The sequence below is a fragment of the Bubalus kerabau genome, chromosome 4 (assembly GCF_029407905.1).
Source record: "Bubalus kerabau isolate K-KA32 ecotype Philippines breed swamp buffalo chromosome 4, PCC_UOA_SB_1v2, whole genome shotgun sequence".
NCBI lineage: Eukaryota > Metazoa > Chordata > Mammalia > Artiodactyla > Bovidae > Bubalus > Bubalus kerabau.
Window position 1 is genome coordinate 111,234,618 of NC_073627.1, and position 21,042 is coordinate 111,255,659.

The window sequence follows — 21,042 nt, forward strand, 5'->3', positions numbered from 1 at the left end:
GTGCTGGGCTCTGAGAAAAGTATGTTAAAACACACAGTTCCTGTTCTTCCTCTAAGGAGAGTTTTCCTGCTCTTAGAATCATCTGTAGCTATTTGTTAAAAATGAAGGTCCATATGCCTAATTTCCAAAAATTGTGACAAAATGGGGTCCATATCTTTGTACAAAATAAGGTAAACTACATAGATTTTAGGTTGTTATATCTCATTTATATTAACAATTCTAAGCCTTTAAAAGAGAATTCTATTCATTTTCCTAGCTTATTCTGGAACAGACAAAGGAGCATATAACATACTCATTTTACAGATAAATCTTAAAGGACAGAGAAGCAGCTTAAGGGCACTGAATCAGTAGAAAACTGGTCTGTATGATATATAGGTCTTCCCAACTGTCTCTTCTCCCCATTCCAAACTCCCATTAATCTTATGAACAAAGAAAGTTTCTGTTCTAACAATCTAGCTATCTTCCAAAAACAAATATAATTTTTAATATTCTCTAAGCCTAGCTATTAATGTGTCTAAATATGAAACAGCAACAAAAATCTAACACCAAAATATGCAAGTCAAGATCTCTCTTTTCTAAAAATGTGGAATAAGACTGTCTTGTTTTTAAGAGAAAAAGACAATTTTGTATTTATGAAGGTGCCAAAGAGGGGAGATTGTCTTTCATCTTCTAATGTATCTTCCAAATATATTTAGTTTGGAAAAAGGGAAAAAATTTCAATTAACTTAAAAAAACACACAATTATTTAAAATGCCTACCTCTTGCCTAACATAGGCAAGTCACTTGTCTATAAGCATAATCTTGTAACTTGAAGTAAAATCTGTATATTTAATGCCAGAGATGCCTCCAACTAAGTGATAATCCAAAATAAACCAATCAGGGGATTTCCATACTTGGATTTCATTTCAACATGAGAAGTATTGTCAAAGGTACTTAAAACTCAAGTTATGAGGTTGCTAACCCTCATTCACACCTTCATAATAATCCTGAATAGTAAAATTAAACAAATATTAATAAAATATTTTATTTTACCTTAAAAATAAAAAAAAGTCAAGAGATTATACTCAAAGTAAATTAATCTGCAGGCCATCATGGTTGGGAAGAACAGTATAGCTTAACTATCTGTGTGTGCTCAGACGTGTATGACTCTCTGCGACCCCATGGACTGTAGCCCGCCAGGCTCCTCTGTTATGGAATTCTCCAGGCAAGAATACTGGGAGTGGGTTTGCCATTTCCTTCTCCAGGGGGATCTTCCAGACCCAGGGATCAAACCCACGTCTCCTGCATTGGCAGGCAGATTCATTACCACTGAGCCATTTGGGAAGCCAAAGCTTAACTATTCGCAGGGTCTAATCATTGATTTCAACCCTGACTATACATCAAATTTTCCTGTTAGGGTTTTTTCTTTGTTTTTTTAAAAGACAGATGGCAGCACTCTATCGCAGAAATGCTAAGTATCAGGATCTCCAAAGATGGAGTCCAGAAACATTTTTTAGTTTGGAAGTAACACATGTTATTCTGTTGCACAATCAAGGATGAACACCACCATCTTGAGCCATTGGCAAAGATCTGTGCAAAGAACCTCATGCTCATGAAGACTGTGAGGAGGAGGCTATGGTAACACAAACTCCTTTGAATCACTCAGGCAAAGTTCCATAGTCGAATTACCGTATTTACCCAAGGAGGCTCCAGTCAGATGTAAGACCTTCTGTAGCTCTCATAAGGACACACAGAGTTTCATGCAGGAAATACATCTTCCTTCTCTTACCTATGACACCAAAGGGTTTCATGTCCTGGGTAGGCATCAATAAGATCAGTGCTGAATTCAACTTCTTCTTCTAGAAGATGGGGAAGATTTATCCTTGATTCCTCTGCTGAAGCCACTGCTTCTTCATCTTTTGGGAGAACTACAGTTGACTCACTTCTCAAAGGACTTTGCTCCAATACAGAACTGTCAGTCACAGTTTGGCTAATCAAAGACTTTAATAAAAATTGGCGGTAGTGAAATCCACTGTGGTCTGAAACATGCATGGATGCCCAGTGTTTAGTAGAAGATAGTTCATCAAGAAGAATCTTGTAGGAAGGAAAAAGGGAAGTGAAATGAGGAATTGCTAAAGGTTTTCCTTTCTCTGTTAATGCTTTGAATTTCTTTCATTCATTCCTTGTTTTGATAATGCCATTTCTATCAATATTTTGTACGTAACATCCAACACAGTGTTGTTGCTTAATAAATACTCATGTTCCATTTCTTTTAGAAAATAATAATTTTTTTAATACTACAGAATTTAAGGACCTTTCTAATTGGCATACACACAGAACAGCCAGATTCTAAAATAAGGAAAGACACTGGGTATTCACTTTTAATTTAATGCTTATACTGAAGGGAAAATATAAATTCAGAGGTCACTTTGATGGAAACTTTTTTTTGCATTTAATGAATCTGTACTGTATCTATTTGTTCAACAATAGACTCAGTGTAATTATTTCTTTGGCACTATTAAGTGTCATCAGGGCAGAAACCATGTCTATTTTGTTCACTACTTAATTCTAAGGGCTTAGTACAAAAACATGATGCATGAATAACAGGAATTTTCAAGTGCTCATGACTTTCACTATTTGTCTCAAACTTATCACCAATAAGTGACTTTTTTAAATAGGTAAGACAAAATTCAGCAGTGAATTGTTTAAATCTGCAAACTAAAGAATTTCAAATGGAGATAAAAAGGAAAGCAGCATTTATGAAAAAATAAATTATTTGGCAGTGTCTCAGACAGGTTAGCAAACAAATGAGTTTTGATCAGAAAAAGGTGTATTGAGGGCGTACCACATCTGTCAGAGAGAGGATTTTCAGACCACCTAAGGAAAAATGACATGTACTTATCAACAGTGAACCATACAGACCACACAATGCCAAAAAGCTCTTTTACCTGCTCTTCAGGGAGCTCAAGCAAATGCCTTCTCCTTAAGCAAGATCCCTCTCTACTTTTCATAGAGAAAACCAGAAGTCTTCCCTCTTCTCAGCCTCCATAGTTCTTGTGTGTTCCATCATATATATCATAGAAATTCCTGTATACCTTTTCATCCCCACTAAACTATACAAGTTTTTTAAGACACTTATTCATTTCTAATTACTGTTCCCATCACCCTATACCCTATATATAAATGTTTAATGAATGAATGAATGAACAATTTAATAAACAAAGTGACTGGTAAAGATGGATATGATTACTCCCAGCTAGGATGGTCAAGTTTTATCAGTGAAATGTTTTAAACATCTCCTTTAAATTATAATGAGTTAATTCACAGCCACATAAATTTATTTCAGAGGCTATTGCTAGTGAGTCTCTGAGAAATGGATAATGAGATTATTTGATTTAAAAGGTGGGCAAAATAAACCCACCAGATAAACTTCTACCTGCAAAACAAAAACTAATCTTAAGGTTTTTTTTTTTAAAGAGTTATATTTTTGAAGAATTAACCTGCAGGAAATTCAGGCCATAATACAGCAGCATTTTAATTATGGTACAGCTTCTTACTATGTATTGAAAAGAATAGAAGACTTGTTTAAAATGAATTTATATAATGTGAAAAACATTCAGATTATTCCTACTATAAGTTTTCTACATGTAAAAATTAAAAATTCATTGTAATTTTGAGGCAAAAATAGCATATATTTAAAAGGTTTTCAACAAAACTAATTCAATTCCTAAAAACTCTTTTCTGAGACTATTTAAGAGAAAAATTCACTATATTCTTTTCCCTAAGATATAAAATGCCTACTAACTAAAGAAGAAATCTTTTAACAGGAATTTTAGGGTATTTTCTTAGTAGAATAAAAGGCAGTGATTTTTTTAAAAAAGAAAGCCATTATTTTTAAGTGATCTTAAAGATACTACACAAAGATATGGCTTAACCGGAAGGCACTGACAGAACAAATGACCTTTGTATAATTACTCTTTTCCAACATTCCACATAAAAATGAGTTAGTGAATAAATAAATTGTAAGAAAACTATGGAAGCAGGGCTATGAAAGAAGATAACAGGTTTAAAATGAAAGACTACTAGAAATGCTAGTTCTTATAGACACATACACCATGAGTTCTATACATTTTTTAAAAAACATTTGGTTTTTCTTCTGATTATACAAGATGATCATTATAGAAAAATGTAAAAATACAGAATATAAAGAAGCAAAAAAATCCCCACATCATTCATTATCCTACTGACCAACAATGACTAAACTTTTAATATTCTACCATACAACCAATCTCAGCTTTTTGCAATAATGCATCTGTATAATTTACTTAACACAAATTTTGGATATCTTTTATATCAAAATTTTATTTTACTTAAATTATAAATTTATTCCAATTTCATTAAGTATTATTCTACAACATAATTTTAAACTTCTGCATAATACTTCATCCTAAAGATTATTACAATTTAAACCATTCCCTCATTTTGTTTCCACTTTGCGTAAGTAACACGCCTATGTATACACACATATAAATCTATGTACATGTCTTATTTTTATTTAGGAGAAATTTCTAGAAGTACACTAACTGGAACAGTGAGAAAAATTCTGTAAAGTGCTTGATGTGTATTTCAAACTGCCCTCCTGGAAGGCTGTATAATTTATGCCCCTAATGGAAGAAGATCTTAATGTTTGTTTCCTAAATTCCTCACCAATACTTTAGTTTTAGTTACTTTAGTAAGTGGAAGTCAAACTTAAAGTCGCTCAGTCATGTCCGACTCTTTGTGACCCCATGGACTATATAGTCCATGGAATTTTCCAGGCCAGAATACTGGAGTGGGTAGCCATTCCCTTCTCCAAGGGATCTTCTCAACCCAGGGATTGAACCCAGGTCTCCTGCACTGTAGGCAGATTCTTTACCGGCTGGGACAACCACGGTAGCCCAGTAAGTGGAAAATCATGTTTAATTTACATTTCCTTAATTATGATTAAAGCTAAATATTTTTGCTATTCACTTATCTTTGTTTCTTTTACAAACTGCCTGTTTGTCTAATTCTCTTTTATAATTTGCTCAACATATTCTTTGTTAAAGTCATTACTGTTCTTATGGGTTTGTAAGAGATCTTTATATATTAAAGGTATTAAGTTTCTGTGTTGTAAATATTTTTCTTAATATATTACTGCAATTGATTTTTTAAATTCCTTTTTTCTTCACGTTTTTATTTCACTTAAGAGTTCAGGTTGGTATGTGAGATTAAAATCTAACCATTATTTTCTAAAAACTCAATCTTATTAGCATCACAAATTGAACAAAGAATCCCTTCTCCAATCATGTGAAATGCCATATTTATCATCAATGAAATTTGTACATACTGTGCACTGGAATTAGTTTCTAGGCTTTTATATTCTCTTTACTGTGTCTATTTTTTGAGCCATATAGCCATATGTTTATATATTTAAATGTTTATAGAAATAGACATTAAAACTGTAGTACTGGCTCAAAAAAATAGAAACATATAGCAATATCACTCTAGTACTCTTGCCTGGAAAATCCCATGGATGGAGGAGCCTGATGGGCTGCGGTCCATGGGGTTGCTATGAGTCAGGCACAACTGAGCGACTTTTCACTTTTCACTTTCCTGCATTGGAGAAGGAAATGGCAACCCACTCCAGTGTTCTTGCCTGGAGAATGCCAGGGATGGTGGAGCCTGGTGGGCTGCCATCTAAGGGGTTGCACAGAGTCGGACACAACTGAAGCGACTTAGCAGCAGCAGCAGCACAGCAATATACAGAGTTCCTTATTTTTCCTTTTTTTTCAACAATTTCTTAACTATTCTTGAAGCTTTATTTATTAGAATTAATTTTTGAAGTTGAAAAAAAATACTGATTTTTAGTATAGTCACAGAGTTGTATAGCCACTGCTGCTGCTAAGTTGCTTCAGTTGTGTCCGACTCTGTGCGACCCCATAGACTGCAGCCCACCAGACTTCTCCATCCCACTGCTGTCATCTAATTCTGATACACTTTCTTTTTTCTTTTATTGATGTATAATTGATTTACAGTTTCAGGGGTACAACATAGTGATTCAATATTTTTATAGACTATACTCCCCCAGACTATAAAATGGCTATATTTCCCTGTGCCACACAATCTATCCTTGCAGCTTATTCATTTTACACATTGCACCTTTACTGCCTAAATCTCCTACTCCTATCTTGCTCCTCATCCCTTCCCTCTCCCTACTGGCAACCACTAGTTTGTTCTCTGTATCTGTGAATGTTTCTGTTAAATTCATTCGTTTACTTTATAGAGTCCACATATAAGTGATAACACACAGTATTTCTTTTTCTCTGCTGCCTTTATTTTACTACGCGTAATACCCTCTTAGACCGTCCATGTTGCTGCAAATGCCAGAATTTCATTCTTTTTTATTGCTGAGTAATATTTCATTATATATATTTATATACACATATATATCAATCACATTTTCTTTATCCATTCATCTGTTGATGGACACTTAGGAAGGTTTTGTAGCTTGGCTTCTATAAATAATGCTGCTATGAAAACTGGGGTGCATATACCCTTTCAAATTAGTATTTGTGTTTTCTTCATATACATAACCAAGGGTGGAATTGCTACATCATATGGTAGTTCTATTTTTAATTTTCTAAGGAAATTTCATACTGTTTTCATTACTGTCTGTACCAACAACTTACATCCTTATCAACAGTATACAAGGGTTTCCCTTTTCACTACATCTTTGTCAGCACTTTTTTTGATGACAAATATTTTGATGACAGCCATTCTGAAAGGAGTGAGGTGATATTGTAGTTTTGATTTGCCTATGTCATTATTATAATTTCAAAACATTTTCATCACCTTCAAAACAACCCTTATTCCTATTAGGAGTCTTCTAATTCCCCATTCCCCCCAGTCTCTGGCACCTACTAAACTGCTTTGCTTGTTCTGAATATGTCTCATAAATGCAATACTACTTCTAACTGTTTTCAACTGTGACTGTTTCCCTCCACCCCACCCTGAAAAAATATTTTAAAATTTATTTCAATATATGTCCACTGAAAAATACAAACATCATAGGGAACAAAAAATAGAAAATTAAAACCTCTCATAATTCTACCCCATAGCACTAGTAAGTATTCTTTATTCTGTAATCTATTTTTTTCCTGACTAGAAAACACATGCTTATAGAAAATATAACAAAATATATCCATAATGGCACCGTGTTGGTGTGTATAAATATCTGTTGCACACTTATAATATGCCAGGTACTATTCAAAATACATTAAATATTATTCAATGCTATTAACATAAAAAATTATTAGGCCCATCTCATATTTAGTTTTATATCCTTAACTTATAATTAACATTTTTCTTTAAATAAAAAATATAATTTCTAGTAGCAACAAAATATTCTACTTTGTGATAAACTGCAGTGAAATGCATTCCTTGTTATTAGACTGTTACCAGTTTTTCACTATTATATACAGTATTTTTATATATCAAACTTCCATATTTAATATAATATCCAGTGTTTACTGATCACTTAGTATGAGCACTAGGGACAGCCACTTTATGTGGATTTTCCCACTTAATTTACATCACTCGAGGAGGTAGAAGTGTCATCATCCCCAATTTATGGATGAGGAAACTGAGGTTAGAGACGCTAAGAACCCTTTTTAAGGCCACATAGCAAATTGCTAGTAGAGTTAGCATTCATATCATTCTTGTATGACCACTGAGTGGAGCCTTTAATCACTATATCATACTGCATCTCCCATTTTTTCTTTAGGATGAATGCCTAGAACCAGAATCGCTATATTAGAGATAACACACATTTTAAAGTCTGGTAAATGCTGCCATGTTGCCCTTTGGTAAGATTTTTATCAATTTCTATTATGCTTGTCTTTATACCCTTCCTTTGTGGTTCACCTGGTAAAGAATCTGCCTGCAATGCAGGATGCCTGCATTCGATCCTTGGGTTGGGAAGATCCACTGGAGAAGGAAAAGGCTACCCACTCCAGTATTCTGGCCTAGAGAATTCCATGGACTGTAGAGTCCATGGGGTCGCAACGAGTCAGATACAACTGAGTGACTTTCACTTTATACCCTTACCAGGCTAAATATGAGCACTTTAAAAAATCATTTTCAATTTTCTAAGTAAAAAAAATGCTACTCATTTTATATGTATTTTTAAGCTGCTCTAGACAACTAATACTTTTGTGATTACTTCCTCTAACAGACAAAGCACTATAGGACATGATCTCCCTGTTGTTCAGTTGTGTCAACTCTCTGTGACCCCGTGGACTGCAGCACACCAGGTTTCCTTGTCCTTCACCATCTCCTGGAGCTTACTCAAACTCATGGTCATTGAGACAGTGATGCCATCCAACCATCTCATCCTCTGTTGTCCCCTTCTCCTACTGCCTTCAATCTTTCCCAGCATCAGGGTCTTTCCCCATCATCATGATCTCCTAGCTGGGCCCAATAGCTTATAAGAACAGAAAATGGATTTTGTAAATTCAGCACCCTTCACTGAGAGTGAGAGATGGTGGCAGTGGTGATAGGAAAAGTGCCAAGATCCCCAAGGCCGAGGAGGGCAGGCTGACAACATGTAAGCCTAGCAGTGGACCAGGGCAGATGAGTTCATACATGACGTATGAGCTGTCATCTTTAACAACAGATGGTCTCAAGGAACCAAGAATTCCACCTTGGCCCTGTGTTTCTGATTTATGGACTGCTTCTTTAAAAGGTCCACATCAAGGCAAGAAAGTTTCCAAAGAGCTCTCAAAGACTCTGCCTTCCTTTATCCACAACCTTCCCCTTCCCTCTCCCTACCTCCCAAAGAACACCAAGTTGTGCAGCTGAGATGACTGACTTTAAGCACTCCATATCCCCTATACCCACCAGATAACTTGTATTCATTGCTCCAGGCCCCTGAGAATGTAGCATCGCTCCCTCTTGCAGCTGTTGTCAATGAGCCCAGTCAGAGACATTTCTGTGCTCCCAATGTGCCTGGAAAATTCCCTCAGTTTCTGCAAGTGTTACCCTGTTTTTTAACTGTAAGTATCTGTTTCAACTAGATTTTTCAATTTGTTGGTAGTAAGCTTTTTGTCTTTATGCCATATCCAATGTATAGGACAGTGTCTGGCAACGATAAAATTTCACTTTTTTCATGAATGAATTGCACTGAGTTGACCTAGCCGGCAGTCAAGTTTCACCTAAGTTTTCTATCTATGCGGAGCAGAGAGAGGAATTCTGTGAGCCTCTACTAGGTGCCCAGTACTTTATACACATTAACACAAGTAATTTTCACAATAATCCACTGAGGCAGGCAGCAGAGCCCCTATCTTATAGATGAAAACATTAAAGCCTTACTTTACACAAAGAGCTAACAGGGCCAGAATCTGAACCTGGGTGGGTTAATGTGATTCTGTTGTTTCTCTTTCCATTCCATTAGGTGGCCACCCCTCCTGAAATGCAAAGCCATGTAAGCTGCAAAGAATGCCTTCTCCTTTCAGAATTGTTGGCTTAAAATCCCTCAGAAGTGAAAGCTCTCCTATTTATTCTGGAGGAGTCTCTGGCTAGCACACAGAGAGAGGAGAGGGGACCTGAAAGGAGATACAGGAAGGGGTGGTAAGCAAAAATGGAGAATGCGAGCCCATTAATCTGAAAGCGCCATGTGAGACATTCTGACTCCTTTAAATTGTCTTAAGCCTGCGAAGCTTTTGGAAGAGTACTCTAGATTCTAAAGCACTGATACCATAAGAAGTGAAGAAAAAATAGAGAAGTTGTAGTATGTAAGAAGGAGTACAGGGATACCTGGCTCTCATTCTGATGAATAATAAATGATACAACTGTGGCTGAGTCCAAGCCATTAAAATTCTCTGGAAACTTCCATCTCCTCATTTCTAAACTAAAAGGATTAGGCAGTGACAGTTCCCAACCTGGTTCTGCATCCAAACAATCCCCTGAGCCTGTGAAAAATACTGATCTTTAAATCCTACCCTCATTTCGATTCAGTAGATGTGGGGTAGGATGTAAGAATTGTCAGGTAATTTACAGACTCGGTCAAGTGTGGGAACACCTGGGTGAGATCTCCCTCCCTAAGAGAAGAGATTGTGAAAAGGCAGCCAGCTGATCTAGCACATTAAGTCACATAACAAAAGGCTACCAAGAAAGAACAATTTCAATTGTATCAAGTTTAATCATCTCTTCCTGTTTCAGGGCAAAACGAGTTATACTCAGTCTTCCTTACTGCTTAAACCTTCTTTGTTCTACCAGTACACTAGCCTTAAACAGTGCCAAAGCTGTGCCGGTGAGGAATGCAAACTTGTTTTAAATTGCCAGTTTCCCTCGAGGTATCAGTTGTTGGAATCCTCTCTGGGCTACTGGGCCATTAGTTCCTCTACTTCTCTCTTTAAAAGCTCCTCTGAGAAGGAATTACTACATACTACCAGATGATTTAAATGGCAGACAGACATGTGCCTAGGGACACAAAATAACACCCTACCTTGGTGTCTAGCTTAGCCAGGTGCTGTAAAACCCAGATGCGATGAGACCAGGCATTATAGTTGCTTGGGTATCTCCCTGCTGCTTCACCACAGACCTCCATCTCTTCTCGTATTAGTTGCTGTGTCCTTTCTGCAGGAATTATTCCCAAGTTTCCTTTGGTCATAAAGGAAGGCAAGGAGGTTTCCTGAATTAGCTGTTGTAGCACCCATCGCCTGTTAAGGTAACATATGGGCAAGAAATGAGTAAAGAAAATAAACCAGAGAGGGAAACAACCAGAGTTCTCTTTGTTCTCAATTTAATTTCTATTCATAGACAATGCAAAGTAATGCCCAGTATTCAAGGGTCTTTTTTTGAGGGGGAGAGTTGTTTTTGTTTTTAATGATAATAATTTTAGCACCATGGATGTAGGCGGGGTGTGGAGGGGTGGTGGGGGTGAGGATAAAGGACAAAGATTATAGAAAAAGCATTCTAAAATGTTAACATCTGTCAAAAAGAAAATGTCATCAATTTGAAAATGACAACTCCAAAACTTCATTTGGCAAGGAAATGTAAAGGCAACAGGAATGTTTGTGTGTGTGTGTCTGATTGGTGGTACTGTGTGTATGGGAAGGCGTGATATTAATTGTTGGCTGGTAAATACTCAAAAGAAGCACAGTTCACTTTTAATTATATGTGCATGCCTCACCCTTTGTGTGTTTGCAAAGAAGAAGCTGCATTAAGCTTTTATAAAGCAAAATTTCTATATTATAGCATAGAATCTTGAAGGAAAAAAAAATCAATATAATTAGTGAAACCATCATGGAGGTTTTAAATTTCTTCATCTATAATTTTCCCCTTATCTAAGATTTTTATTAGCATACATTTAAATGAAAAGCACTCAAAAGTGCCTCTAACCACTTACTGTCTTTAGTTTTTACAAATATTTTCTCATAAGAAAGCATTCTTTACAGATTAAAATTTTCAAGCCAGGATGCAGGAAATTGAGTAACAAAATTCACTTTTGTCATTTTCAAATAATGTTATTTTTAACAACCAAAACTTGCTTTATAAAACCTTAGACAAGTCAATAAATCGATGGATACATCTATGTTAGTAATAACTCCCTTCCTCTACCATCACCCCTTTCCTAGTCTCCATACACACAATCATACACTTCTCTGTAGTCTGCTATCCCAATTTCTAATAGGGAGAAAGTACAACCAATTGCATCATTTGGAAGCAGCTGCTCTGCAATGCTCGGGTAAGGCAATGGCACCCCACTCCAGTACTCTTGCCTGGAAAATCCATGGACACAGGAGCCTGGTAGGCTGCCGTTCATGGGGTTGCTAAGAGTCGGACACGACTGAGCGACTTCACTTTCACTTTTCACTTTCATGCACTGGAGAAGGAAATGGCAACCCACTCCAGTGTTCTTGCCTGGAGAATCCCAGGGACATGGAAGCCTGGTGGGCTGCCATTTATGGGGTCGCACAGAGTCAGACACGACTGAAGTGACTTAGCACCAGCAGCTCTACAATGCTAGCCAAAGGCAAGGTTACAGTTAAGATACCTTAAACTGACTTTAAGATCCTAAAAATGCTCAGGATTTAAGAAAAGTTAAAAGTGGCTTAATAAACTAAGAACAGATTTCTTCAGAGAATCTCCCCATTGACCCCAAACAGTAAGCCCAGACCATCTCATTTTAGTCAAAGATGTTATGTGTGATCCTAGAGTAAAATTCTTCCAGATAGCCAGGATTTTGAAAAGAGTTCTTATATGCACTTCGATTATCTGCCTCAGCTTTTAACCTAAAAATACTCTTTGCATTTATGGTCTTAGCAACTTTAATTCAGTCTACACCCCATTCACCTCAGTTGCCTTTATTTGGTTGATTTTAATAACCATAACCACCACCACCACCATTTTTACCAAACACACCTGATTGAATTAAATCCAAGTTTAATTAAAACTCAAGTTGCTCATTATAGTTGAATATCTAAGTGCAATTTCCATAACTGCTTCAGATAGTTAGTAATAACATAAAATTTACTAAGTATTTAACATATGTCAAGGACTGTGCTTGTGTTTACATGCATTACCTCAAGTAAAACTCAACCACTAACTCTGAGATAGATGTAATTATTATTCTCATTTTACAAATGCTAAAACCAAAGCCTGAAGAGATTAAATAATCTCTAGATATCACCTAAGTAGAAACTGATGGCATCTAGGCTTGAATGTAGATATAATCTGACTTCAGAATTCAGTAATCAGTATGTGACCTGCTTCATATTCTGTGTTTTTTTTTCCTCCACCCGTTCTAAGCCCTAAGAATTCCATGGTGTAAATTAACCACACCTGTGAATCCATGTTTCTGGACTCTTCGGAAACTTAGTTAAGGCCAGTTTTCCCAGATGTAAGTCCTTAATTGGATTTAAAGTACCTGAGAGGATCAGCTCTTTCCTGTAAAAGAAAAATAAAAAGAACTATTACTTTATTTTTCTATACAAATTGCATGACTATTAATATAACCTCATTGTGAAGCAAATTTCCAAGAATTAAAAAAATAAAACTCTCTTAAATGTTACACACAGTAATCAAGAATGTATTCCCATAATCTTGAAATAAATTAAAAAACAGAAATGGAAGCTCTTAAATCAGCAGTGGAACTTTAGTTGTCTATTTGGTAGAGGGCAAAGGAGTTTTCTGGCTTGTATCATTTCCAAAACTTAAAAGGCCTGACATCAGTATATGCAGGGCAGATCCCATACTAATCAAGAATTATTCTATTCCTAAGTAGGACTCGATATGGTCTTGTTCATTACCAAAACCACACATACAACAACAAACACATTGGATTGAGATGTAAGGAAAAAAAAAATCATTCATTCAATAGCCATCCTAACAAACTTTATTTTTGAATTTTTCCCTTCTACCTTTCTTCCTATGCATCTATATTTTAACATGTGATTTTATATTCTGTTCTTATATCTTGAGAATTATTTCCACAGTTCTTTATAATCTTTAAACATTTTAAATGGTTACATAGTTTTTGTTCGGAGAAGGCAATGGCACCCCACTCCAGTACTCTTGCCTGGAAAATCCCATGGATGGAGGAGCCTGGTAGGCTGCAGTCCATGGGGTCGCACAGAGTCAGACACGACTGAAACGACTTAGCAGCAGCAGCAGCAGCAGCAGCAGCGTAGTTTTTGTTCAGTAGCTATCTGATAATTTAACAACCCTTCCCCCTATCATTAGACGTTTCAGGTTGCTTTCAAGTTTTTGCTATTCTCAAGGCATTCTGACGGAGAAGGCAATGGCACCCCACTCCAGTACTCTTGCCTGGAAAATCCATGGACAGAGGAGCCTGGTAGGTTGCAGTCCATGGGGTCGCTAAGAGTCGGGAATGACTGAGCGACTTCACTTTCACTTTTCACTTTCATGCATTGGAGAAGGAAATGGCAACCCACTCCAGTGTTCTTGCCTGGAGAATCCCAGGGATGGGGGAGCCTGGTGGGCTGCCGTCTATGGGGTCGCACAGAGTTGGACACGACTGAAGCGACTTAGCAGCAGCAGCAGCAGCAGGCATTCTGAAACAAAAACCTCTGTGCTTATAACTTCATTTGTACTACTACTTAGGGTAAGTTTCCAAAAGACATTACCAGGAGAAATACTTGAATGGCTCCTGATACACTAGACCATTCCTTTTTGAAATATAAACAAAAGTAAAAGGAATATGAACTTTTTGTTATTTTAAAACTGTTCAAAGCTTCAGTGCAATTATAAACTATGTCATGCAAGAGAGCCTCACCTATTTCTCAGGTTAATGTAAGTTTAGATTGAATTTCTCAGGTAAGTTTTTGATAATAAGCTCTGATATTACTGATTACACTTCAATTTTTCAATTACTGATTACACTTCAATTTTTCAATTTACCTATTGTTTTATAATAAAATTAGGTCATTTGCTAGTTTTTATTAATCTTACAATGTCTTTCCTGTAGTAGGGGCTCATCATTTATTTTAGAGACGTTAATCTCAAAACCAGAGCCCAGACCATATATCTCACCTACTTAGATGGACTTAGTTCCTAAATACCGCAATACATTTCCTTCTCAAGAGATTCTTATTTGATAAGGAAAAGAACTTCCTTTCTAATGAAAATACTAAATAATGATAATAAATACTTGTACTTTACAATCAATTTTATTTCAGGTCAGTAACTTAACTCTGTAAAATAGTTTGAAGTGATACCAAGGTTTATGGCTACTTTAAAAAATGATTTATGATTTATTGACTATTTTTCTTTAAAGGTACAGGAAATCTATGTCATCAAAGGAATATTTATCACAATAGCCAGTTAATTTTCTAGTTCTAGATCCTTTTTCTTTTGAAATATGTAATGTTTTGTTCAAAGGCAAAAATGCTACTCTATGTAAGTTAAGCTGTTTAATATTTTGTAGGCACACTGTTTCTGAAAATAGTGTCCCAAACTGCAATATCATCATCATTTGGAATTTAAGCCTCACCCAGGCACAATGAATCAAAAAGTCCAGTGGGGCAAAGCAATGTGTTTTAACCAGTCCTCCAGGCCACACTAGAGTTTAAACACCACTGCTGCTGCTGCTGCTAAGTTGCTACTGTAGACAATTTACTACATTAAGCCAAATTTCCATTTACTAAATTTAAACCTCTCCTTACTTACAACTGCCTACCTATATTCCCATATATATCTATGTGTGTTTGTGTCAGTCACTCAATCATGTCCGACTCTGCGACTCCATGGAATTCTCCAGGCAAGAATACTGGAGTGGGTAGCCATTCCCTTCTCCAGGGGATCTTCCCAACCAAGGGATCGAACCTGGGTGTCCTGTATTGCAGGCAGATTCTTTACCATCTGAGCTACCAGGGAAGCCCATATATATCTATACATATAAGAGGAAATAAAATTTTCTTCAGAAAAGAGGAAGTTACCCTACAACTGAATCTTTATAAAGTTTCTTAAATAAGGGCCATCTCTTAATCTCTTTATTTTGAACAACAAAGTTATACTTGTAAAGATATCTTAGTCTGAAACAACCTCAATCAATGGTATAGATGGATGCTTAAAAAGACTGCCTGGCAGAATCATTTAAAAAAGAAGGAAAATTTTACCATCAATTTAAGAAATATTCCTAGAAGGACTGAACATTGTAGGTGCTGGAACATTATAAACAAGTTTTTAAAAGACCATATTAAAAAGAAATATTGTAATTGGTTTAAGTTATAGCTATCAGCAATCACATAACCTAGAGATCCAACAGAAAACACCTACTTTAATGTATTCAAGTAGGAATATAGCTTGAGATAAAATTTCCAGTCACACGTGAATTTGGAAAGTACTGTATCTGGAACAACTTAAATGTAAGTAAGCACAATATGCTCTGGAAAACTGTGCTGCGTTGTGCTTAGTTGCTCAGTTGTGTCCAACTCTTTGCGACCCCATGGACTGTAGTCCCCCAGGCTCTTCTGTCTGTGGGGATTCTCCAGGCAAGAATACTGGAGGGGTTGCCATGCCCTCCTCCAGGGGATCTTCCCAGCCCAGGGATCAAACCCAGCTCTCCTGCATTGCAGGTGGATTCTTTACCATCTGAGCCACCAGGGAAGCCCAGAAAACTGTGCTAGATAACTCAAAAAAATAGTTCTCGTGATGACAAAGTCACTGATGTTAATAAGCCATGTGAGAAGATTGAATTAAACTAATGAGATACGTAAATAGGAAAATGAAGAATTTATAAATTAAAATATTTCATGTTAACATGATAAAGGTTAAATTGAAAAATTAAATATCCTAAGAAGTTAGTTATTTCATGTACTTACACCTTAAAGTTTACAAATTGTTATTTGCATATTTCTGCAATGTTTATCTTATTTTATAAAGTTTTAATATTTTCTCTCCCTTCTCAAACTATTAGGGGTTCTCTCTGCTGTCACTCTAATCAAAATTTGTAGGAAACCAGGGGCCATGTGTATTATGTCCATGGCTAAATCTCCACTGGTTAGCCCAGTACTTGGTATACAGTAAATATTGACTAAATATATGCCACCTTTTTTTCACTCTTTAATCTTAAGTTATTGTGTGAAATAATAATGATGATAATAATAAAAGTCATCCTCATAAAAACCACCAATTATTGAACACTTCTCTTGAATAAGGCACAGTGTTAAGTGATTTACATATATTTTCTACTTTAATTCTCACAAAAATCCCAAATTATGTTGAATAATATGAAATTGCCAACTTCAGTTTTTCTAAAAATTAAACCTTTTATTTAGAATTGCTTTAAATTTATAGAGAAGTTTTTAAGAATGATAAAGAGAATTTCTGTATGTCCTGTACCCAGTTTCTATTATTAACATTTTATATTATTATGATACAACTGTCACAACTGATGAACCATTACTTATAGATTAGTATTGGAAGTCCATACTTTAATTAGAATTGCTTCATTTTTACCAAATGTCCTTTTTTTTTAATTCCAGGGTCCCATTAGGATATCACATTATATTTGGTTGTTATATCTCTGTAGGCTCCTCTTGGTCCCTTAGCTCCACCTTGTTTTTGATGGCCTTGACAATTTTGAAGAATACTGATCAGGTATTTTATATATTTTTTCCAGGGTTAGACTACGGTTGCGAGTTTTGAGGGGACCACAGAGGTAAAGTGCTATCTTCATTATTTTGTATCAGGGGTATGTAATATCAGCATGACTTGTCACTGTTGATGTTGACCTTGAATATCTGGCTTAGGTAGCATATGATAGATTGTTTCCCTCTACTTTTTGGGAAAAGGTTACACTTTAAGGAGTAGAGAGATATGCTCCATTTCCTTGAGGGAAGTTATCTAGATAAATTATTTGGAATTCTTCAGTACTGAAGAGTTGTCTATTGTCTCTGTTTATTCAAGCATTTATTTATATCAGCATGGACTTATGGATATTGATTTTATACTTTGTAATAATCCATTATTACATTATTTTATTGCTCAAATTGTTTGAGCTTTGGCCAGCAAAAGTACTGCTTTACTTTCTGGCTCTCTTAAGATATTCCAGATTCATCTGGTACATTTCCTGACCTGGTCCTAGAATCAGTCAGTCCTCTAAGAAGCCCAGTTCCTTTTATTAGAGAATGGTGTTAGAAACCAGGATCTGGACATTTGAACTTAATCATTTCTGACCTACAAAAAGGATGATTTCATATGGTGCAGCCCAAAGTTACCTCAGTTTTACAGATAAGGAAACTGAAGCTGGGGGAGATTCAGTAATCTGCTCAAGGTCTCCACGCTGCAAGTGTCTGAACAAAACATTAAATCTGCACAAAGCTACCAATTTAAATAGGCTGAGGAAAGACTATGAATCACTGGAGCCTGGACACAAGCTCTTGTAGTTGCTCAAGGATGTTTTGCTTACTCTATGTTCACAGACTGAAGGAAAAATAGGACATTATTATGAAGTCAACCTCTTTCGTCCATTAATTCACCAATTTTCAAAGCAAATTCAAAGCAAAAAAAAAAAGTACTAGTCATTTTTTTCTAGCACCAGCCAGATTTTTAAACTATATGCATCATATACTATAATTACAGATCAGCTCAAGAACTTATTCTTGTCTGTATTTTTTCCCTAAGACTGCAACAACTACTGATGTGTTACACAATCTTTTAGCTGTTTATAAAATACAGCCAAAAATCATTCAATGCTTCCCAAAGTTACATCAGAAGAAATGTACCAACAATCAGACATAAAATGCTGAGTATTTGATTTGTGAGACCTTATAGGGTTAGATCAGTTTACTTTCAAAGTTGTTCGTTTTTTGCTCAAAATATACTCATGATTCTATGTCTTTGTACGTCAATCTTACTAATATAAATTAAAATTTACTAGAACACATATCTACAATGGATTTTTTTTTAAATCACGATTTCCTTCCTACTCATGTACCACAAAACTTACTAAATCACCTTACTAGAAAAGCTTCAAGATTAACAGATATTAACATCATTAAAGATAGATTTATGGAGCAACTTCCCTTCATAAGACTAAACCACACACAATCAAAACACAGACCAAAAGAATCATACAAAAAAAAAAAAAAACCACCTTATTCAGATCTTTTATTTCAAAAATATGAAAACTAAAACTGAGAAGTTAAAAGTCTTGTCAAAAGTCAACTGCTTGCTAGTTAACTGATGAACTAGGACTAAGATCCATACATCTAAGAACTAGGTTCTTCACCACTAAACTGTGCTGTGAATATACAATGAATTATGTATTTATTTTGTGTATATACATTATGCTAATAAAAATCCTTTTTTGTGGGAGGATTTTCGATTCCTCTGTAATGATGAGGAATATGTGAACATAAAAATGGTACTTCCACTTCTCTATTACACTCATTCTTTTTCACTGAATTTAATTATTTTCAGTGCCAAGTCTGCAAACTGAGAATCTGTTATATACCAGGCACTGGAGCGTTAGAGGCTAGGGAAATTAAAAAAAAAAAGAAAAAAAAGAAGACATTGTCTCTACCCTTAAGAAAACTCTCAGTTTTAAGTTTATAGTACCTTCCTAAAAGTCTCCTTTGTTGATTCTTCCTCATCTCGCAAACTCTAGAACAGGGCTGTCCAACAGAAATATAATGTGAGTCATACATGTGAGCCATATATGTGATTTAAAATTTTCTAACAGCTACATTAAAAACAAGTATAAAGTAAAATTTTATTTTATCAATACATTTAAAATATTATAATTTCAACATGTAATCAATATAAAATTATTAATAAGAAAGATATTTTACTTTGGGGGGTTACTTAGCCTTCAAAACCCGATGTGTAGTTTACACTTACAGCACTTCTCAGTGGAGACTAGTCGTATCTCAAGGCTCAACAGCCACACGTGGCTAGAGGCTACTATACTGAACTGCACTGCTCCAGAAGCCTGTAGGGTCCCAGTGTTTAGTCTTTGGACTGGTTCTTTTCTAATATCTATACCCACTACTGGTATCTCAAACAATCTCAAGGCTTTAACTATGATACATTTTCCAGTGATTCCCAATTATATCTGGCCTAGAACTCTCACCTGAAATTTAGTCACACACAGCTACTTGAACACAAACCTATCATGTCCCAAACTGAACTCTTGACTTCCAACCAGCACACACCCCTCTGCTCTTCTCCCAAACATCCCCATTCCAATAAATAGCAACTTCAACCTTTCAGTTGCTCAGGCCAAAAACCCGAGTCAAGATTGACCCTCTTCATTCTCTCATATTAAATGTATCATCTGTGTCTAGGACCTAGCATAGTAGTTAATCAATAAATATTTGATGAATAAATGTTGTCAAGTATTGTGTGGATTAAATGAGATAATGTATAAAGTTGTAGTATGGTCCCTGGAATAGAGTAGCCACTCAAAAACATTTAGTCTACTCCCTTACTTGGAGTTTCCCATAAAAGAAAATGAGAATTCTAAAATTTGTAAATTTTTAAAACCTTCTAACACATTCCATCCTTGCTTACTCTTTAAACATCTGATCATTAGTCAAAAGAAAATTTAAAAAAAATCAAGAAGTTACCTAAATAAAACCAGCTACAAATATAAAATTCAGTAGGTATTATAAAACACTAACTTGGAATTAAAATTCACAGAAAATTAAAGCATTCTTTAAGTCATCTTTAAAGATAAAGAGCTATAATCTACAGCTCTTTCCTACAAGAAAATTTTAAATGAATTCACAATGTTCAACAGGACTTTACTTTTATTTATCTATCATTTGTATCTTGCTTTCTTGTAAGAAAACTTGTGTTAGTCTAAAGAACCACCAATTTTTAAAAACCATACACACTGTTTAACTGAAAATTAAAAAAAATAAACCTGGTCTAAATTTTAATATTTCTATAATGTATTCTGTGTTTAAAGCTACAACAATCAGAATTAAAGAACTTAAGACACTCATAAAATGTGGTTCCTCTCCAAAATACTGAGTGGAGAGAGATGTGCCCACAGGGGCCACAATGTGACTAACCTAACAGTTTGTGACCTTTAAAGCTTACCTTTACACATTCCATTGCACTGCTGTGCTTCTCAGATACACTAACCAACACTTTATAATCCAAACAATTATACTCATTCCCTCTACCCCCACTAAAAAAAAAGGAAGTTAAAAGCATGTATCAGATGGTATACTATAATTCAACATGAAAATTTATATTTTCATGAATTTGAGGGAGAATAGACATAAACATGCAAAAAGGAGTAAAGTGTGTATTAGAATTGTCATGGAGATATTATAAAGAAGAAATAAGTATAAGATGCCATGAATACGTGATTTATATTTCACTTTTCAAAACGCTAACAATTCCTGGTCTTATATGTCTTCAGATATTTCAACAATTTCATTTTATCACTGATGAGAATGACGTACCTTACGTTCCACGCAGTGGTAAAGTCTGGATTTAGAAGTAGCAGGGTGCATGTGACATCTATCAATTCTAAAATAAAGAGAAGTCATATTAAAAACAAAT

The 21,042-nt window shown here is 35.4% G+C and overlaps 1 protein-coding gene across 8 annotated transcripts in view; it reads right to left on the reverse strand.

Annotated features, from left to right (window-relative positions):
* PTAR1 (protein prenyltransferase alpha subunit repeat containing 1) overlaps positions 1-21,042 on the reverse strand; it is a 49,274-nt gene that overhangs the window by 8,759 nt on the left and 19,473 nt on the right. For 3 of the 8 annotated variants that reach the window (XM_055578280.1, XM_055578283.1, XM_055578282.1), the window contains 5 exons: positions 20,943-21,009; positions 19,084-19,139; positions 12,844-12,948; positions 10,505-10,718; positions 1,769-2,073 (listed from right to left, as the gene is read on the reverse strand). In XM_055578280.1, the coding sequence (XP_055434255.1) occupies positions 1,769-2,073; positions 10,505-10,718; positions 12,844-12,948; positions 19,084-19,139; positions 20,943-21,009 (747 nt within the window). The remainder of the gene's footprint in view (positions 1-1,768; positions 2,074-10,504; positions 10,719-12,843; positions 12,949-19,083; positions 19,140-20,942; positions 21,010-21,042) is intronic. The other 5 variants (XM_055578279.1, XM_055578278.1, XM_055578281.1 and 2 more) reach the window with 2 other exon arrangements.